This window comes from Musca domestica, unplaced genomic scaffold, assembly GCF_030504385.1.
Source record: "Musca domestica strain aabys unplaced genomic scaffold, Musca_domestica.polishedcontigs.V.1.1 3, whole genome shotgun sequence".
NCBI lineage: Eukaryota > Metazoa > Arthropoda > Insecta > Diptera > Muscidae > Musca > Musca domestica.
In genome coordinates this window covers 3,227,989-3,246,929 of record NW_026712299.1, presented here as the reverse complement: position 1 = coordinate 3,246,929, position 18,941 = coordinate 3,227,989, and the positions used below count along the sequence as shown (strand labels likewise).

Genomic DNA, 18,941 nt, shown 5'->3' with positions numbered 1-18,941 from the left:
GAAAATGTTTTTATTTGTCACCCTAAATTGTTATTGTAGACCTATGGCGTAATTTTCTTTTTTACCGATTCCCAATTAATTGGTATCGATTATGGAAACTATGAAAGCCAGATATAAGGAATAGTTCGTTTATGGGGACCGAAAACTAACATTTTTTGGGTGGATGAGCCCCAATTTTAACCACTGCAAGGCTACAAAATACTTTTTGTTAGACCCTCAACTTTTCAGTCCATGTGTAATGTTTTTTTTTCCTCTCCCTTTTATTCTCCTTGAAATAAAACATGAATTTAATTTTTTTCTTAGTTTTTTTTTTAGTATAGCGTTTTAATCTTTATTTAATGACGTTTTCTTTTTTTAAATTTTATTTGTTTTTTCTTTTTGTTTTTCTTCAAATATTCATTTCTTTTTTCACATCTTTTGTTTACAATTAGTTTAAATTTTTAATTTGCATCATTTGTTGTTGTTTTAGGTTTTTTTCTTTATTTTATTTAATAATTTTACACACACGAATATTGTGGAGAAATATTTATTTATAGAGAAATTACATTTGGGTGATGGTATTGCCATTCATGAAGCTTTTCAGGGATGGTGAGTTTAGGGGGGCGAGGGGGTGTTGTGTTGGAGAAAAATAAGGAATAGTTTTCAGTTTTTTGTTTATAAATCAAAAAAATATTTTGTTTTGTAATACGTATTTATTTTCTATATTTATATAGTATATATTTATATATTTGTAATTACTCGAGTGTTTTTTTTTGTTTTTGTATTTATTTTGTTGTTGGTTTTTTACGTACAGACGTTAGTTTTAGTTGTGTTTGTTTCATTTTGAGGTTAAGGCTATATACACGATATCAGTTTTGTTGTTGTTATTATTTTTGTTATTTATATATAATATTCATTTGATCAATTTAGATTTGAGTTTAAATCATTTGTTTTATTTTTTATTTTATATCATATAGGTATGTATATGAGTTTGCATTTTTTGTTTTCTAATAACTCACAGTACTTCTTGGAAGATGGAAAATTATTAGAAAAAAATATAGAAATGAAGAAAAACATATATATTTATATGAAAAAAATAATGGAAAAAAACAATTAAATAAAAAATTAAGAAATAATGAAATACTTTATTAAAAATGGAATATGGATCCTAATATGAATATTTTTTTAAAAAATCATTTGAAAAAATTGGGTAACACATTCAGAGTGAGATGAAAAAAAAAAAACTGCAACCAAATTCAGACTGCTGTCATTTCTAAGCCACTCGTCCGACAGCTGCTAAAATTATTCCAGTGACAGCTCATTATATTTTTTACAAGCGAACCAAAGCATGTTGCTGAAATTTTTCCAGAAAAAAAGTTATTAATGATTCGGAATCCAAGGCTGATAGTGTGATTTCTTTATATTTGGCTGAAAAACCACAATTGGCCATCTTTGGAGCACTCCAGCATTTAAATGTGAGTAAATCTTTTGTGTATCGTACCATCGCTCGTTAAGGTGATGCTGGTAGCGTAGCCCCCCGACGTCAAGGAAGTGGACAGAAGAAAACAGCAACATTAGCAGAAATTGTTCGAAAAGTAAAGAAGCGACTTGACCCGCGTCGCAGTGGACGAAAATGGCTCGTGAGCTGAAGATATCGCAATATTCCATTCGGCAAATATTGAAAAATACCCCGAGCTCGGGGTAAAGCCATTGAAATTCCAAAAAGTGCAAGAACTTATACCGCAACAGAAAGCAAAAATATACTCAAAAGAACTAAAGAGTTACTTCGCTTGGCCGAAAGTGTGTGAACTGCCGAATTTGGTTTTCTCCGCTCCGATGAGAAAATATTCGTTGTCCAGCAGTTTGTAAACAAACAAAATGATCGTGTTTTCTTGCCACCAAAGAGGTCAGCTGAAAATGTTAACCTTCGTTTGGCCACCAGAACTCAAGTGGCCGCCATGGTGATGGTGTGGGCCGCCGTAACAGCCGATGGTCGCTCTCCGCTCGTATTAGAATAAATGCCGTGGCGTCAGAATAAATGCCGAATATTATTGCGAAAATATTCTGGAGGGTGTATTAAAGCCTTGAGGACGCAAACATTTTGGCCGCAGACCTTGGACATTCCAACAAGGACTCAGCACGCGCCACCCAAGAATGGTTACAAAATCAGGTTCCTAGCTTCATTTCAATGGCCAGCAAAATCTCCGGATACCAAACCGTTGGACTATTGTGTCTGAAGTATTTCGGAAAGCTGGGTTGGAACTAAAAAATACCAAAGTGTCGATCACCTCAAGCAAGCGCTTCGCCGGGAATGGATCAAAATACCGCAGAGCAACATACCGATAGCGTGTGACGTGGTTTTATTGGCCATTTGAAGGCCATAATTCGTACCAAAGGTGACCAATTCGAAGAAATCTAAACTTATTCTAAAATTTGATGCTATTTCCGATATTTTCTGCTTTCATTCAATAAAATTAAAAAAAAAATATTTAAAAATTATGGGCTTTGACTTTGTGGCAGTTTTTTATCTCACCCTGTTATAAAGTGGGGTTAGGAATAACTTGGTTTATTTTTGTTATTCCCAACCTTTCACTTTTAAGGGTTACATTCCCTATTTTTTCAAATTGAAATTTCGAAAAATACATATTTAGATCCATACCCTGAACATGGGGTCACAGTTTTTGTTAGATTTCTTATCCTTTTTTTTTTGTTGTTGACTATGGTATAGCACAATGTAATACACATTAATAATTATCATTATTCTCTTTATTGTTATTAATATTATCAATGGACTTGTCATTAAATGATTAACATAAACTTAAAATAATAATAAATTGTTTAACAATGGAGTTTATATTTAAAAATTTTATTTCATTTTATTTTTTGTTATGTGAATATGTTTTGTTGTATTGTTTTCATTTTTTATTAAATATATTTATATGTCATACATTTTATATCTCAACTAAACTTATAAAACTAATAATGGAACTTTTTGTCGAAAAAAAACGTTTTTTTCTGTTTTTGTTTTGTAATCATTCTTGAATTCTCATAAAGTTCTTGTTGTTGTTGTTGGGTTGTGATTTTTTCAAAAATGATTTTAGGCGTTTTTCCGCTTTGTTTTGGTTTTTGTTTTGTTTTTTCCTATATTTTTTTTTTAGTATTTCAATACGAATTGATTTTCTACATCGTCATTAAAAGGTTGTCCTTTTTTCCTATCGTGTTTTAAGGAATATCAGCTTTTGTGAAACAGACTTCAGTGTTTTGGTAATCGTTAGTTTTTGTTTTTATAGTTATTTTTTAATCTCGGGATTATATTTCATACGTTTCCATGTGTTCTAGAAAAAATTTTTTTCGAGTAGGTTTTTCTTTCTAACATTTTAACACATTTGATTTGAAAATGTACATGCCATATAGAGAAATATTTCAAAATAAAATTGAGTGAAATAAAATGTTTTTGATAAGAAATAAAGAAATAATATTTAAAAATAGACAAAAATTATATTAAATTCCAAAAATAATTATGAAAAAAATTAATTAAAAATTCTTCTTCAACTAAACAAGAGATATTTCATAAAAAGGATCAAATTGAAAAAATAAATAAAAAATTAAAATCAAAAACGAAAATGCTAGATAAAATTAAAAAACTTCTAAAATTAAACAAAAAACATTCAATAAAAAAATTAAACAATAATTTCAAAAAAAAAATATATATATATAAGAATAATAAAATTATTAAAAAGATAATTTAATACAAAAAATATTAAATAGCAACAATTATCTTTATTTCAAAAGTTATTGTACATTGTAAAATTTTCTTCAAAGACTTGATACTTGAATAGAAATTAAATTCTTTTTAACAGAAATAATTTTATATATTTTTTTTTTAAATAAAAATAAATTTAAAAAAAAAAATGTTTAGAAAAAATGTCAGATCTGTTTTAAGTTTCGACCCCCTCTCCAGATATATGGAAATTAATTAATTTGTATAGAAATATTTTTTTACATTTAAGTAGAAAAATTTTTATCATACCCTAAAAGATAAAAAAGTTTGATTGAGTCAAAAAGTTTGTAACATATGGAAATATAGATCATGTTTAATTTGTCATCTCGCTACACGTCGCGGTTATAGCCCGAAATTGTGCATGGAGTTGGGGTTAGGGTCAGGGTCAGAATAAAAGCCCATTACTTTTGAAGATGTACCAAAAGAAGAGTTTATGGCAGGGCAAATACCCAACAACTTTTATGGTCATCGGATAATATACCATAAAGTTTGTGTAAAACATGGCTGGATTGATTTTGGCAATTTTCATCAATTCAGAATGGCTTTTTTGGCTTCGAAACGGATAAAGTCTAAAAAATAGCGAAAAATATGAAATTTTTTTTGTTACATTTTTTGATATTTTTAATTTTTTTGTCATATATTTTTTATTGCAAGAAATTCTTTCTTTGTAATATTTTTTACTCCCTTTTACTTTACTTATGTGTTAGGGGTATTACGTACAGGTCTCAATTATAGTCAAATCCTCAAAGAATTGTTCAATTCGAATTGATGTTGGATTACCATTGGATAATATTTTGCGGGGAAAACGAACTACAACATTTGTGTAAATTTATTTTGAGAAAATATTACCGTTTGAAACCCAAATATAACATTTTTTTGCAAGACTGTATGACATTATTTCAAAATATCGACCCAAAATGGTGTTGGTTTGTAGGGTATCACATCGTCGGCTCATCACATACATAGCCTTTGCTTAATTTTTTTTAAAGAAATAATTTTATAATTTTATGTAGAAAGATGTTATGAATATAAAAAGTAAAATTTTTGGAGTCTTAAATCCAAAGAAAAAAAAATAAATAAAAATAATAATGATAAATAAATAAAAAATTTAAAAAACATTTTTTACCACACATAACACATCTTACATAAATATACAATATATTTTATACCACTAGTTCGTTATTAAATAAATAAAACATAAAACATTCCCACAAAATGTAGATAAATAGAGGAGAAATATAAAATTTATTTATTGTTATTTATTATTTATTGTTAATTCAAAATTAGAAAAGATTTTCAATTTTCTTTTAATAGTTTTTCATTTTTTTTAAGTTGATTTAACTATTCATTTTCTTTGAGTGTACGCTCTATTCAAAAAATGTTGCGATGTTAACCCCAATGTAACACACGTATGAAATATGTCGAAAAGTAAAGCATACTTTTAGGCGTTTTTAGGAAAATGATGAATCACACGTTACATGGTGTGATTTACATATTAAAAAAACGTATTTCCAAATGATACCATAAATGATTTTCAGAATTTTTTGGACAATTGAAACGCTTTAGGAAATAACGGTATAAAGAAAACCACACCCAACCTCAATATTTTTCACTCAATGTTCGATTTGAAAAATTATTTTTCTTTCGCAATTTTTCCGTATATTGCAGCATACCTGAAGGTCAGTTGTTATAAATAATTAAGGGCATAATGTAGGGTTCAAAAAATCGACATTTTTGTTTTAGATTTCGACAACCTACAATGTGACCCTGTCGAAAAAACTTAAAAAACTGTATTCTAGACATGGTCCCCCCGAATAAAGCACATTATTGAATGTGAAATGGACAGTATTTGTGTGCAATTGTTACATGTAGGTAATCACCTGATATATATCAAAAATGTAGCATACTTTTAGGCGAATAAGTGAAAATTCTCAATATGAGACTGTAATTCTACAAATAGTTGGTATTTGAACCAAATTATAAAAACAATGTGTGTTGTGGAAGTTTATAATGAGAGATTTGTTATATATATTTTCCAGAACCTCTAGTTGAACCAATTGAAAATGATTTATTATTAATTTTTACCACTCATAATTTTTTTTTTCGATATTCTAAAGAAATCAGTTATCGTAGTAAATTTTTCTTTTCTTAAGTTTTGGAACAAATTCAAAATCGATGAAATAAATGGATAGCATTGAAACGAGATAGATTTTTTGGGCTGGGATGAAAATTTTTTTTACGAATTTAATTCAAATTTAATGTCTGTTAGAATTTCAGAATTTGAAAGTGATGCATTTTTGGGTAATGGGAACCCAAAAAGGAATACTGTTTAAAATTCCCAAAATTTGTTAGAACTTTTAGAGGGTATTATTATTTTATAGTACCAAAATTTTGAGGAAAAAATGTAAATGATAAAATTTGACACCTGGGGCTGGATTCTTGTTCTATAAAAATAAGAAATGAAAATTTTTTCCTTTATAAAATTTTTCATTTGTCATATTTTTCTTTTATAAAAGTTCTCATTTCATATTTTCATAGAACAAGAATCCCGCCCCAGGTGCCAAATTTTATCATTCGAAATCGATAAAATTTCGATCCGAATTAACTTCAATGTGAAATTTTTGCTTAATTTAATTTTACATTTTACTAGAAATGACTAAATATCAAATGTTAGATTTGAACACCAGTTGTTTCTGGCCAAATTTTCAATTTCATAATTTAATTTTTTTTATCAATCTAGAATCAGCATGCAGAAATTTCATTCAAATCGATTTTTTTTTGATATCCAAGTCAAGAATTTGGCCCCTTGTTCTAGTGAGTTGTTATCTACCCCTTTTTATGGAAACCCTTTGTAAAAAACTCAAAACAAAAATTAACTAAATATTTATCCAATAATAATGAATTAAATGTTTATCCAATAATTCTAAATTTCCTCAACCAAATGGTCTGTCTTTCACTTTTTGTAACTCCTCTATTTATCTACATTTTGTGGTGGCGAAGTTAAAAAACCATTTTCATTATCCCCAGACATTTTAGAGTCTTTTGGAGGGTTTTTTAAATATTTGTTTTTTTTTTTTTCAAAAATAATAAATTCCATTTTGATTTATTTGATATATTTTTGTTTTGTAATTTGTTGTTTTTTTCATATTTTATTTGTTTTTTGTTTTATTTGTTTAAAATTAAACTTAGTGGCTAGAAAAATATATGCATATGTATAGGTGTAATTATAAGATATATATAGTTGTGGTAATTTAATATTTTACAAACTAATCAATAAAAATCTAATAGATATAACGAAAAAAGGGGGGTCTTATGTATACGAGAAAAAAAAATTAAATTAAAAAAATTAAAAAAAAAAATGGTAAACAATTTTTGTTTTTTTATACAAGACGAGTCTTTGAAGAAAATCTTACAACAGATTTGTTTTTTTCTTGTTTAGATTTTGGGTTTCTTTTTTGTTGTTGAGGTGAAAGGTAAGGTAACGCAGAAAGTTAATACAAAAAATCAGTGGTGGGTGGTTGGTTTGAAAAACAAAAAATTGAAAAAAAGAAATAAAAAATTAAGAAATTAAATAAAGTATATTACAAGAAAAAAAATTATATCATAAGAAAACATGAACGGTATATCAGTTTTGAATTTTGTTTTCATTTTGTGGGCATGTAAGATTTTTTCAAATCCAGTTCATCAATTTTTTTGTTTGGTTGTTTTACTTTTAAAGCATATTTCAAATGAATATTTAGAATATATACATATATGATATTTACAGTTTGTTTGAAAAAAATAAGAATTTAAAAAAAATCATAATTTTTATTTGTTTTTTTTTTTTACAAAATATTATCCGAGTAGTTTTTTGAAATCATTTTAATTTTTGTTTTTATTTTATTTTTTTATTTTTTTTTAGAAAAATGTGTCTTTCCAAGATCATTTTTGTTTTGTTATTCTTACAGATTTCTGTTTTGTATTCTTTAATGCATTTTTGTTTTTGGATTTGCTTTCATTTTGTTATTAATTTTGCATTTTTTTTGTGTATGGAAAGAGGGTTCAATGCAATGCAAATTATCACAATATATAGATTTTTTTTGTTATAATTTATTTATAATTTTTGTTTTTTTATTGTTTTTTGGGAGTTTTGGTTTTTAATATTTATAAAAAAAAGGAAAAGTTTCAATAAATTTCAAATCATAAAAATTTACAATATTTGTTTTGGTTTTAGAATGCCAAAGTGGTAAAAAATGAGTTACAGAGAGTAGTGAAAAAAAATAAACTTAAAACTCTACTTTTTTAATAAAAGTATGCATTTTAAGGTTAGCTAAAATTTTATATAATTCTAAATAATTTTTTTCTCCCATGAAGTTTGGAAAAAAATATAACATTTTGTTTTATACAAAAAAAGTAATAATTGGAAAAAGGAAATCTTAATAACTTACAAAAAATTATACACAACTTGCTTATATATAAAAATTTAATAAAAAAAATAATCAATTTGTAATAATAATATTTAAAATATAGCCAATTTTTCTTTTCTTCTTTTCTTAACAAAACAATTTTTTCTTTCATGACTTTCTTTTTGTTGTTGTTATAGTTGGGTTGGTATGAAATTTTAACAAAACAAGAAATCATTTTTTTTTCAAAATTAAATAACATTTTTTTCAAATTGATGTCTGTGTATGAGGGTTTCAAAATTTTCTTGTAATATCTTTTGAAATGTTTCTTAGAGAATTATTTCCTTTTGGAAACTAACTATCAACAATGAAATGTGGCTAAACATTATGTGATTGAGAGCATGGTGATAGATAGAGAGTGGGGGTGGTGAGAGAGAGAGAGATAGAAATAAAATATTAGGACTTAATGAGTCAGAGTTTTTCTGATTTTTTTTTTTTTTTTGGAGGGAGCTGAAAGGAGAAATCTATTTTCTTCATCTTTCATGTTTCTTTTCTTCTTTTTTGTTGTTGTTCTTGTTCTATATATTCATGTTTGTTTCCATATATGTTAATATGTATATATATAATTTATATCACAATACAAACTTAAAACAGTTACGACGATGATGATGTTGCAGCTGGCGGCAACATTGAAAATGTTGCTGGCCAACAGCAACAAAACTTCCAAACACCTACATAAGGGGATGCGACTATGTGCGCGCAACATGCCCGCTACTTTTTTCATTTAATCTTCAATCAAGCAATTTAGCAGCAGCATGTTTTTGTGTTTCTTTTGTTAGGTAGCTTTTTTGGGTGAGCAGCAGCTCTACGAGTTGCCAATTTTAAAAAAATAAAATCAAATTCTTAACAATTCTAACACAAAACAAACAAATGGCCACAAATAGGGGGGATGGATGAACGTTCCAGGAAAAAGTCGAACAAAATCCAGCCAGCTGGACAAAACAAACGTTGTGAATAAATAATAGAAAAAATTAAAAATAATGGCATGGATTTTGTTTCACGGTTTTTTTTTTTCGCAAAGATCACAAAATAACAAGGGATTTCCTTTGAAAGTAAAATAATTTAATTTTTTTTGGAGAAAATATCCCACACATGGGGTTAGCTTCTTGAGGCCTCTATACTATTAAAAAAAATATTTTTTTGTGGAATTACAAAATTCTTAGAAAAAAATATTTTTCTTTAAATAATTTAATAATTAATTATTTTTTTTCAATTAATTAACAATAATTTAAAACATATTTTTTAAAATAACATTTTTTGGTGAATTTTTTTTTTTAAATTTATAATTGTAATAATTTTTGGAATATTTTTTAAATCGATTTTTTTAAATTTCTTTTTGAATAATTTTAAATTAATTTTTAAATAATTTTTTTTTCAAGAAAATTTTCAAACGAATTAATAATTTAAAAAATATTTAAATTTTTTTTAATTTTTTTGATTATTAACTTTTAAAACATATTTTTTTAAACATTACTTTTTTGGTGAATTTTTAAAATTTAAATTTTTAACAATGTTGCAAATTTTTTTCAGAAAAAGTTTAATATTTTTTTTAAAATTGCTTTAAAAATATTTTTTTAAAACTGCTTTTTAAACACTTTTATAATTATTTTTTTTAAGAAAATTCTCAAAAAATTCATAATTTTAAAAATATGAAATTTTTTGAAATTACAATTATTTAAAACATATTTTGTAAATAAAATTTTGGTGATTTTTAAAATTCTTATTTTATCACTTTCAAATTATGTTTTAAGATTTCTTTTTTAATATTTTCTAGAAATCATTTTTTAAATATTTTTAAAAATTATTTTTTAAATATGTTTATTAATTTTTTCAATTTCTTTTTTAAAATTGCGTTTCAAATATTTTTTAAATTTACAATCAAACAATTATAAGTTAATTAATTTTTCAACATAAACATAACCAAAAAAAATATTTTTTTAATATTTAAAAATATTTATTTAATATTTAAAATACTTTTTTTATTTTAAATATTTAAAAGTATATTTTTAAATCTTTAAAAAAATATTAATATTACAAAAAGTATGTTTTAAATGTTTGTTTTTAATTAAATGATTTTCTTTAATTATGAAAATATTTTTTTAACTAAAAAATGTCAATTATTTTATTTAAAAAAATATATGTTTCTGAATTAAAAAAAAATTAAAAAATTATTATATAATTAAAAAATTTTTATTTAAAACAATATTTTTTTAATTTAAAAAATATCTATTTTTTTATTTAAAAAAGTATATATTTTTTTAATTTAAAACAAAAATATTTTTTTTTTAATTTAAAAAAAATATTTTTTTAAATTATTTTTTTTAATAGAAACATATATTTTTTTAAATTAAAAAAATATTATTTTTTAATTAAAAAACATATTTTTAAAATTAAAAGATATATATTTTTTAATTTAAAAATTATATATTTTTTGTAAATTAAAATATATATTGTTTTAAATTAAAATATATATATTTTTTAAATTAAATATAATATATTTTAAATTAAAAAAAATTAAATTGATTTTTCTAATTAAAAAAAAAAATCACAGAAAAAGCTATCTATTTCCAATTTTTGTTGGGCCTAGAGTTCAGTTCATCCATTTCTTTTTTAAATTATTTTACTTTTTCCACAAAGAAAAAATCCCTTCCTTGTTCATCCTTTTCCCCGTTTGGCAATTTGTTGCTATTCTGGCCTAGCTTTGCTTTACCATCTGTGTTTGTTTACAAACTTTTGTGTTGCATTTTTGTTGTTTGTTTGTTAAGCAAAAATTTGGTTTTCAAATTTTTCTTCTTCTTCTTATTGTAACACACAACCTTACAAAATTGTTTTGTTGTTGTAGTTGTTTTCTGTGTTCTTTTGGGCAAAGAGAGAGAAAATAAAAACATAACTTAAACTTATATTTAAGACATTGGTCCATTGGCTGCCTGTTGCTGCTGTTGTTGCAATAATGCCGCTGCATCATCATTCTGCTGCTGGCTGCTGCTAGTATTTTGATGTTGTTGCTGCTGCTGTTGTTCTACATTGGCAATATTTTCTGTTTGTGTTGTTGTGGGCGTGGCCGTGCCACTGCCAGTATTTGCTGCATTTATGGCAGCAATCTGTTGTTGTTGTTGCTGCTGCTGATTGCCCAAAGCATTGGTGTTGGCCACCACGGCTATAGCATTGGCCGCTGCCACTGTTGCTGCCGGTGGTGTTGGTGTTGGCGCTGCCGTAATCATGTTGTTGGGCGTTGCCGTTCCAGTTATCTGCATTTGCAGTTGTTGCAGCGTCTCCTGTGACATATTCGCCTTCAGGATGGTATTCTCAACCTCCAATTGATTGATCTTGTCCATAAGTTCGGAGATCTTTTCTTTGAGTACCTCGACCTCCTCGCGAACGGCGATCATCAAATGGGATTTGACGAGATCCTGGAAAGAAAAGGGAAAATATTTTATTAGCTTTTTTTTATAAAAAATAAATTTAGAAAAAAATATACATTTATATAAGAAAAAATAAAATTGGCAAAAATTGGTATTTTAAATTATTTGAAAAAAAAAAAAAAAAAAAATAAATAAAAGAAAATAATAAAAAAAACTGCAACCAACTTCAGACTCCTGTCATTTCTAAGCCACTCGTCCGACAGCTGTTAAAATTATTCCAGTGACAGGAAGAAAACAAGGAAGTGGACGCAAGAAAACAGTAACATCAGCAGAAATGGTTCGAAAAGTAAAGAAGGGACTTGACCGAAACCCGCGTTGCAGTGGCCGAAAAATGGTTCGTGAGCTGAACATATTGCAATATTCCATTCGGCAAATATTGAAAAATGAGCTCGGGGTAAAGCCATTGAAATTCCAAAAAGGGGCAACAATTTACAACCCAACGGAAAAAAAATAGACTCAAACGAGATCCAAAGAGGTCAGCTACACCTTCGGTTGGCCACCAGAACTCAAGCGCCGGCCATGGATGATGGTGTGCGCCTTTATAACAGCCGATGGTCGCTCTCGACCGTGGCATCAGAAAAAATGCCGAATATTATCGAGAAAATTTTCTGGAAGGTGCAGTAAAGCCTTGGGCACGCAAACATTTTCGCCGCAGACCTTGGACATTGCAACAGGACTTAGCGCCATCGCACTCAGCACGCCACCGCCACCGCTACCCAAGAATGGTTACAAAATGAGGTTCCTCGCTTCATTTCCAGCGCACCAAATGGCCAAAAAAATCTCCGGATACAAATCCTTTGGACTATTGTGTCTGGAGTATTTTGGAAGGCAAGGTTGGCACTAAAAAATACCAAAGTGTCGATCACCTCAAGCAAGCGCTTCGCCGGGAATAGGCCAAAATACCGCAGAGCAACATTCGGCCAGCGTGTGACGATTTCATTGGCCGTTTGATGGCCATAATTCGTGTCAAAACTGACGAATTCGAACAAATCTGAACTTATTCTAAAATTTGAAGCCCATTCCGACATTTTTTGCTTTCATTCAAAAAAAAAAAAAAAAATGGAAAAAAGTAAAAGCTGGCGTTTGACTTTGTTTTATTTTTCATTTTTTTTTGTCAAATAATTTCAAATTAAAATTTTTTTATCCTTAAATTTAAATTATTTTTTCTTCTTCTGCTTTCCTAATGACCTTGTTATACTTGGAAAATCCATACTTCCTTTTAAAACTTTAGTGCTGAGCATTTCATTCATTCATTCAAAAAAAAAATGGGTAAATTTTTTTTTTATTTTTTTTTAATAAATTCAAATAATAATTTTGTTATCCTTAAATTTAAATATTTCTTTTTTTTTTGCTTTCCTAATGACCTGGTTATCCTTGGAAAACCCCATGCTTGTTTTCAAAACTTTTTCGTTGAGCCATTTATAATTTTTCCAAGAAATATTTTTCCCTAACTTTTCCTTTTCTCCACTTCAAAATTTTCTTCTTTTGTCCCTTCTTAGAGGTTTCTTGGAGGTTTTCGAAATTCTTTTCTTAACCATGATTTCATTTCATTGGCCATTCATTCCAAAAAAAGCAAAAAGTTGTTGGCAGGAAAACAAAGCCATAAAATAAATGACCTAACATGAGTCAGCAAGAAAAACCTAGAGGGGTCGTCGTGGGGTCTTATGGAAAACTCGCCCGACAATATTTATTTTGAGGTGTTATTTTCAGTTTGGGTTTCTTCGTCTTCACTTGACAACAAAAGAAAATCAAACTAAAAATACGTTATTAAGGTTATGGCATTTTGGCTTTAAATTATGATGATGATGATGTTGATGGATTTTAGGGTATTGATTTGTAATGGTGGAAAAAAAGCCAGCCATCACTTTCGGTGGTAATTTTGCCAAAGGCAATATTTGGGTATTTTTGTTTTTCAATACGAAAAAAAAAAAAATAAAAAAAATATTGATGATGTTTGCTAAAAAAACTGAAAATAATAAAACCTTAACATGTAAACGCTGAAATATAATGCCTAACTCCCCATACCATGTCTACTGTTTTTTCATGGGTGATTCATTCATTCATTCCAAAACTGGGCTAATAGCAGCTGAAAGACTAAACCCAAATACTGAGAGTGGAAGAGAGAGAGAGAGAGAGAAAGTGACAGGGCGAAAAATATTGCGTGCAAATTTTGATGGCATTTTTTTTTATTTGCCATGGGTTTATATAATATTTATTGTGATAGTTGGGAAATGACTGGAAAATTAAAAGCGAACATTTGAAATGGGGGCTTTTCGTGGAAAGCAAAGCAAAGCTGAAAAAACATATCAAAGCAAGTGGTCTTTAATTATTAAATAATTCTTGGTAATTCATGTGAAATGCCAGCGCACAAAAACAAACAAAAAAAATAAAGGAAAAACATGAATGGGAAAACAATAATAGACAAAAAAATCTATGCATGCACATTTCATGAATGCAGTTTTCATGCCATTTTATATCAAAAAAATAAATAAATAAATAAAAAAAAAAAAACAAAAAAAAAATATTCAAAAAAACCCCCAGCAAATGTTAATGCCATAAACTAAGGGGCGAAATGCATGCACATTAAAAAGAAAAATGGTTGTGTTGTTGTTCTTCGTGGTTTTTGTTATAATTTTAAGCTAATATATATTGCAAACTGCACTTTGTTTGGTTATACTTGCTGCTATTGACACAGGCGTACAACAAGAGAAATGACATTGAAAATATATTATAAAATCGCCGCCCCACCACCAGAACTGGTGAAAGTATTTTCTAGAACTAGAATCATCATCACCACCACCTTAAGCTACAATTTGCCATTATAAAAATGCTATTAAATACCTAGGAAGAAGAAATGAATACAAGCAGAAATGACCTTAGTGCAATGAAAGCCAATCGAATTGTTGCGTAGTATTTTTGCAAAATGTTGCATTACCCCGTTGTCACATAAAACCCAAGACGATGAGGCAACAATTAATTTGTCCTTGCTTAAGCATGCTTGAAAACAACAACAACAACAACAATAGATATTATCTAAATATTAGATAATAAAGAATATTCGACCTTTCGCAGCACATAATTCACATTGAGTTAACATTAGAATAGGGCATTGTTACAGAGGGGGCATATGTCAACATGTTGCTGGGGGAATTTTGTATGAAAGAAAATTTTTGAAATATTTTATTTTTCCCACGGAAGTTAAATTTTCTTGTTTGAGTTTAGTTTTTCTTTAAAAAAATATTTTTTGAATACTAATTATGTTACCCTTATGATTGTAGCAAAGATGCATTGCAACATGTTGCTGGGGAAATTTTATAGAAATTAAACAAAAATTGTTGGAATATTTTATGTATTGTAATGTATTGCAACATGTTGCTTTGGAAAATTTATTGCAATGAAAGAAAAATTGTTGGATTTTTTCCACAGAAAATAATTTTCCTATTTGATACGTTTATTTTTTTAAATATATATTTTTTGAATATGCATTATGTTACCATTTTTTTAAATATATATTTTTTGAATAATCATTATGTTACCAAACATACACTGCAACATGTTGCTGGGGAAATTTTGTATGAAAAAAAAAATTATTGGGATATTTTATTTTTCCAAAGAAGTACATTTTCCAATTTGACAAGTTAATTTTTTTTAAATATTAATTTTTTGAATGCTCATAAAGTCACCCTTAAGATTGTAGCAAAGATGCATTGCAACATATTGCTGGGGAAATTTTGTATAATTGGCAATGGAAAAATTTTGTTGTAAATTTTAATTTTCCCATAGAAGTTAAATTTTCTAATTCTATAAATTTTTTTTTTTTAATATATATTTTCTTGAGTACTCATAATGTTACCCTTATGATTGTAGCAAAGATGCATTGCAACATGTTGCTGGGGAAATTTTGTATATAAGGCAATGAAAGATAAATTGTTGGAATTTTTTATTTTTCCACAGAAGTTACATTTTCCAATTTGATAAGTTAATTTTTTTTTAAATATTAATTTTTTGAATGCTCATAAAGTTACCTTTAAGATTGTAGGAAGATGCATTGCAACATGTTGCTGGGGAAATTTTGTATATAAGGCAATGAAAGATAAATTGTTGGATTTTTTTATTTTTCCACGGAATTTAAATTTTCCTATTTAATAGGCTTCATTTTTTTAATTTATATTTTTTGAATACTCATTATGTTACCCTTGAGATTGTAGCAAAAATACATTGCAATATGTTGCTTGGGAAATTTTGTATTAACAAAAATTGTTGGAATATTTTATTTTTCCACAGAAAAAAATGTTGTAATTTTTAATTATTCCATAGAGGTTAGCTAAATCGAAAATGTTTCCCGAAATGCCTAATTTTTGTCAATACACATTGAATTGGCTATATGTTTGATTGCTGTAAAGATATATCGCAACATGTTGCTGGGCAAATTTTATACACAATGCAATGAAAGGAGTATTTTTTTTAAACTTTTTTAATTCTCTCTCCAGGAGCTGCATTTTTTTCCCTCTTAAGATACATTTTAAATGTTTTCCCAAAATAATTTTGGGTCATATCATTGTCGCAAAAATACATTGCAACATGTTGCTAAACGAATTGGCAGGATTTGGAATGCATTTTGGGCATTTTGTGGCCACGAAATATCATTAGATAGTTAATCAGACATCTTTCGAAAATGTAGAATGGCTATTGAGATAATATTATTGGTTGTAAATGTTGCAGTTAGTATTCGCAACATGTTGCCGAGGAATTTTTCTTTAAAATGCCTCAGCAGATTTCTTTTTAATTTTTTACTTTTTCCCATAGATAAATTTAAAATCCTTTTCGGAATAACTAATTTCATTTCAAAGAAGTTTGAGAGATTTATTATCTAATAGCTGCATTGCAACATGTTGCTAATCAAATGGGGAAGCATTGTAATGGGGTTTTTGTCAATATTTTAATGTTTGTTCCCGCAAAATTTTTTTATATACTAATCTACGCAAGTTCCGAATGTAGATTGCGATAACATTAAAATTTGCAGCATATTGCTGAACAAATTTAAAGCCATTGATAATTTTTTTAAATTTTTTATTTTTTTTCCAAAAAATTTACTTTTAGTTTAAGTAAGCATAAAATGGTCAATTTTATGTTAAAATCATTGTCGATTTATCTAAAAAAATTTCAGATGATATTTAAGAGTGGAAACTTATTACATACCAATGGCAACATGTTGTTAAACATATTTTCTACACACAAGAAAAATAAAATAAATTTTTTTTTATTTTGAAAATCTACTGCTGATTTTACTGTTCGTCAGATTTGAGTTCAAAAACTGTCCATTTCATTCAACAATTCTAAGTTGGCCATATATCTTAGAAATGAAAATGTTGCCAAAATATTAGCAACATGTTGTTCAACATATTCTCTGTTTCAAAAACATACATTTTGGACTTTGATAATATTCTCTAACATAAAAATACTTTATTTAAATGATATTACGAAAACATTTTCCCCAATTTTGCCCTTTAACCCTCTCTTTGGCTGATAAGGCGAGAAAAACACATTCGCTTCAAAATTTTAATATTACGGCCTTCGCCATGTTCATATCTTATCTATATAAAATTAAGATAACACCATGACATACCTGATATCTTATTTGTTTTTTTCTTGCATTATCTTATCTGGCAAATAGAAACAGATTCCTGTTATTTTTTCACGCTCTAGTAATAGTAAAAGACAAAGAGATACTTCTATGTGATCGATTACTAATAGTATTTCGTCAAAATCTAAAAATAGCTATTGATGGGCATACCATCATATTTAAAAATCAATTAAAAATAAAATCACTGTGTAAATTATGATAAAAAAATGATATATAATAATAAAAATAAATACAAAAAATAATGATTCATTACGGAATAAAAAAATCACTATCCACAATTAAAACGTTTTTATGGGAATTTTTTTTTGTTATGCTGAGAAAAAAAATGAATAAGATATGAGTTATGGAAAAAAATATCCCCTCATATCCAGTTCTGCACAATTATGAGGGTCTTTTGCCTTAGCGGCGGCCGCCAACGCCACCGCCTTTCAAGAAAACAAGCCAAGAACAACAAAGAACTCTTGTTTCCATAATGATATCTATATAAAAAAAATAATAATGATATCTTTCAAACAGCTGTCCGCAAAGAGCTCAAAGAGAATATGTTTATTCCCAAAAGAACATTAATACAAATGAATTAAAATAATTTTTCATAATAATACATTTTTTTATAATACACGTGCCAAGGAAAACAGATCTATATGTAATAAGAAAATTGCTATATTTTTAGAAAAATTCAAGTGAGTGACCTTTAAAATTGAAAAAAAAAAATCAAAAAACAAGATCATTTGCCTATCAAGTTGATTGAACCATAATAAAAATAATTTTCCAAAAAAAAGGGAATTTTTTTTAATATCTGATTCACAACACTTGACCGAAGTCCCCTTTTTAAGAACTAGAAAAAAATCAAATGAAAAAATAAAAAAAAATTACAGAAATCTATAGATGTATCTCGCACCACTTGACCGTAGTCCTCACATTTTTCTTAAATGAAAAAATAAATTGTCTCCTCTCAAGTGCCACTTGACTAATTTTTGTTTTCAATATGTCGCCTATTTTTAAGAGGTTTTCCATAAGCCACACAATTTGTGTTTAAATTAGGGAAAATATAGTTTAAAAAAATTGATAACAAATGTCCAGCAAATTTGACCCCATGCTGAGCCCCTATGAAACACACACAGAGAAGAGAAAAAGGTCAATGTGTTTGGTGTTTCATGTCACGCAGCAAGGTCAAGCGATATTTGATCTGGTTTGCCTTTTTTCTAGAAAAAATAAATGTGGAAACCGGTTTGAAAATGAAGAAGAAATCAAAAAATAAAAATTGAAAAGCAACTGAACCCCAGGTTTTCAAAACATTCCTTGAAAATCTCGAAATTCCACGACTTCTTAAATACGAGTTCAAATTTCAAAATCGAGAAAAAATGCAATTACTTGGAAAAAATATCAAAAAAAAAAAGAATAATAATAATTATAAATAAATAGTAATAATAAAATAAAAAATCAGGCATCGAATTGTCACATACTTCGCAAAAATTGTCACCAAAAATTTCCCCAAGGCAATTGTGCTCTTCAAAAAAATCAATGTCCACACGAAATCGCTGAAGACATGATCTTAAAATTTTTGCAGGAATATTACAATTTATACAAAAGCTCCAAGTATTCCAAGAATTTTGAGAAAAAAAAAGCTCGGGAATAGTGCTACAAATGTTCTCGGGACAGAATTGTATATTACG

The 18,941-nt window shown here is 27.4% G+C and overlaps 1 protein-coding gene across 4 annotated transcripts in view; it reads right to left on the bottom strand.

The window, feature by feature from the left end:
• Nucleotides 1-10,758: 10,758 nt before the first annotated feature.
• The window catches only part of LOC101898918 (protein bunched, class 2/F/G isoform), a 552,467-nt gene continuing 544,284 nt past the window's right edge, over nt 10,759-18,941 (bottom strand). For all 4 annotated transcript variants that reach the window (XM_005174864.4, XM_005174865.4, XM_005174866.4 and 1 more), the window contains one exon: nt 10,759-11,612. In XM_005174864.4, the coding sequence (XP_005174921.2) occupies nt 11,106-11,612 (507 nt within the window). In that variant the 3' untranslated portion in view covers nt 10,759-11,105. The remainder of the gene's footprint in view (nt 11,613-18,941) is intronic.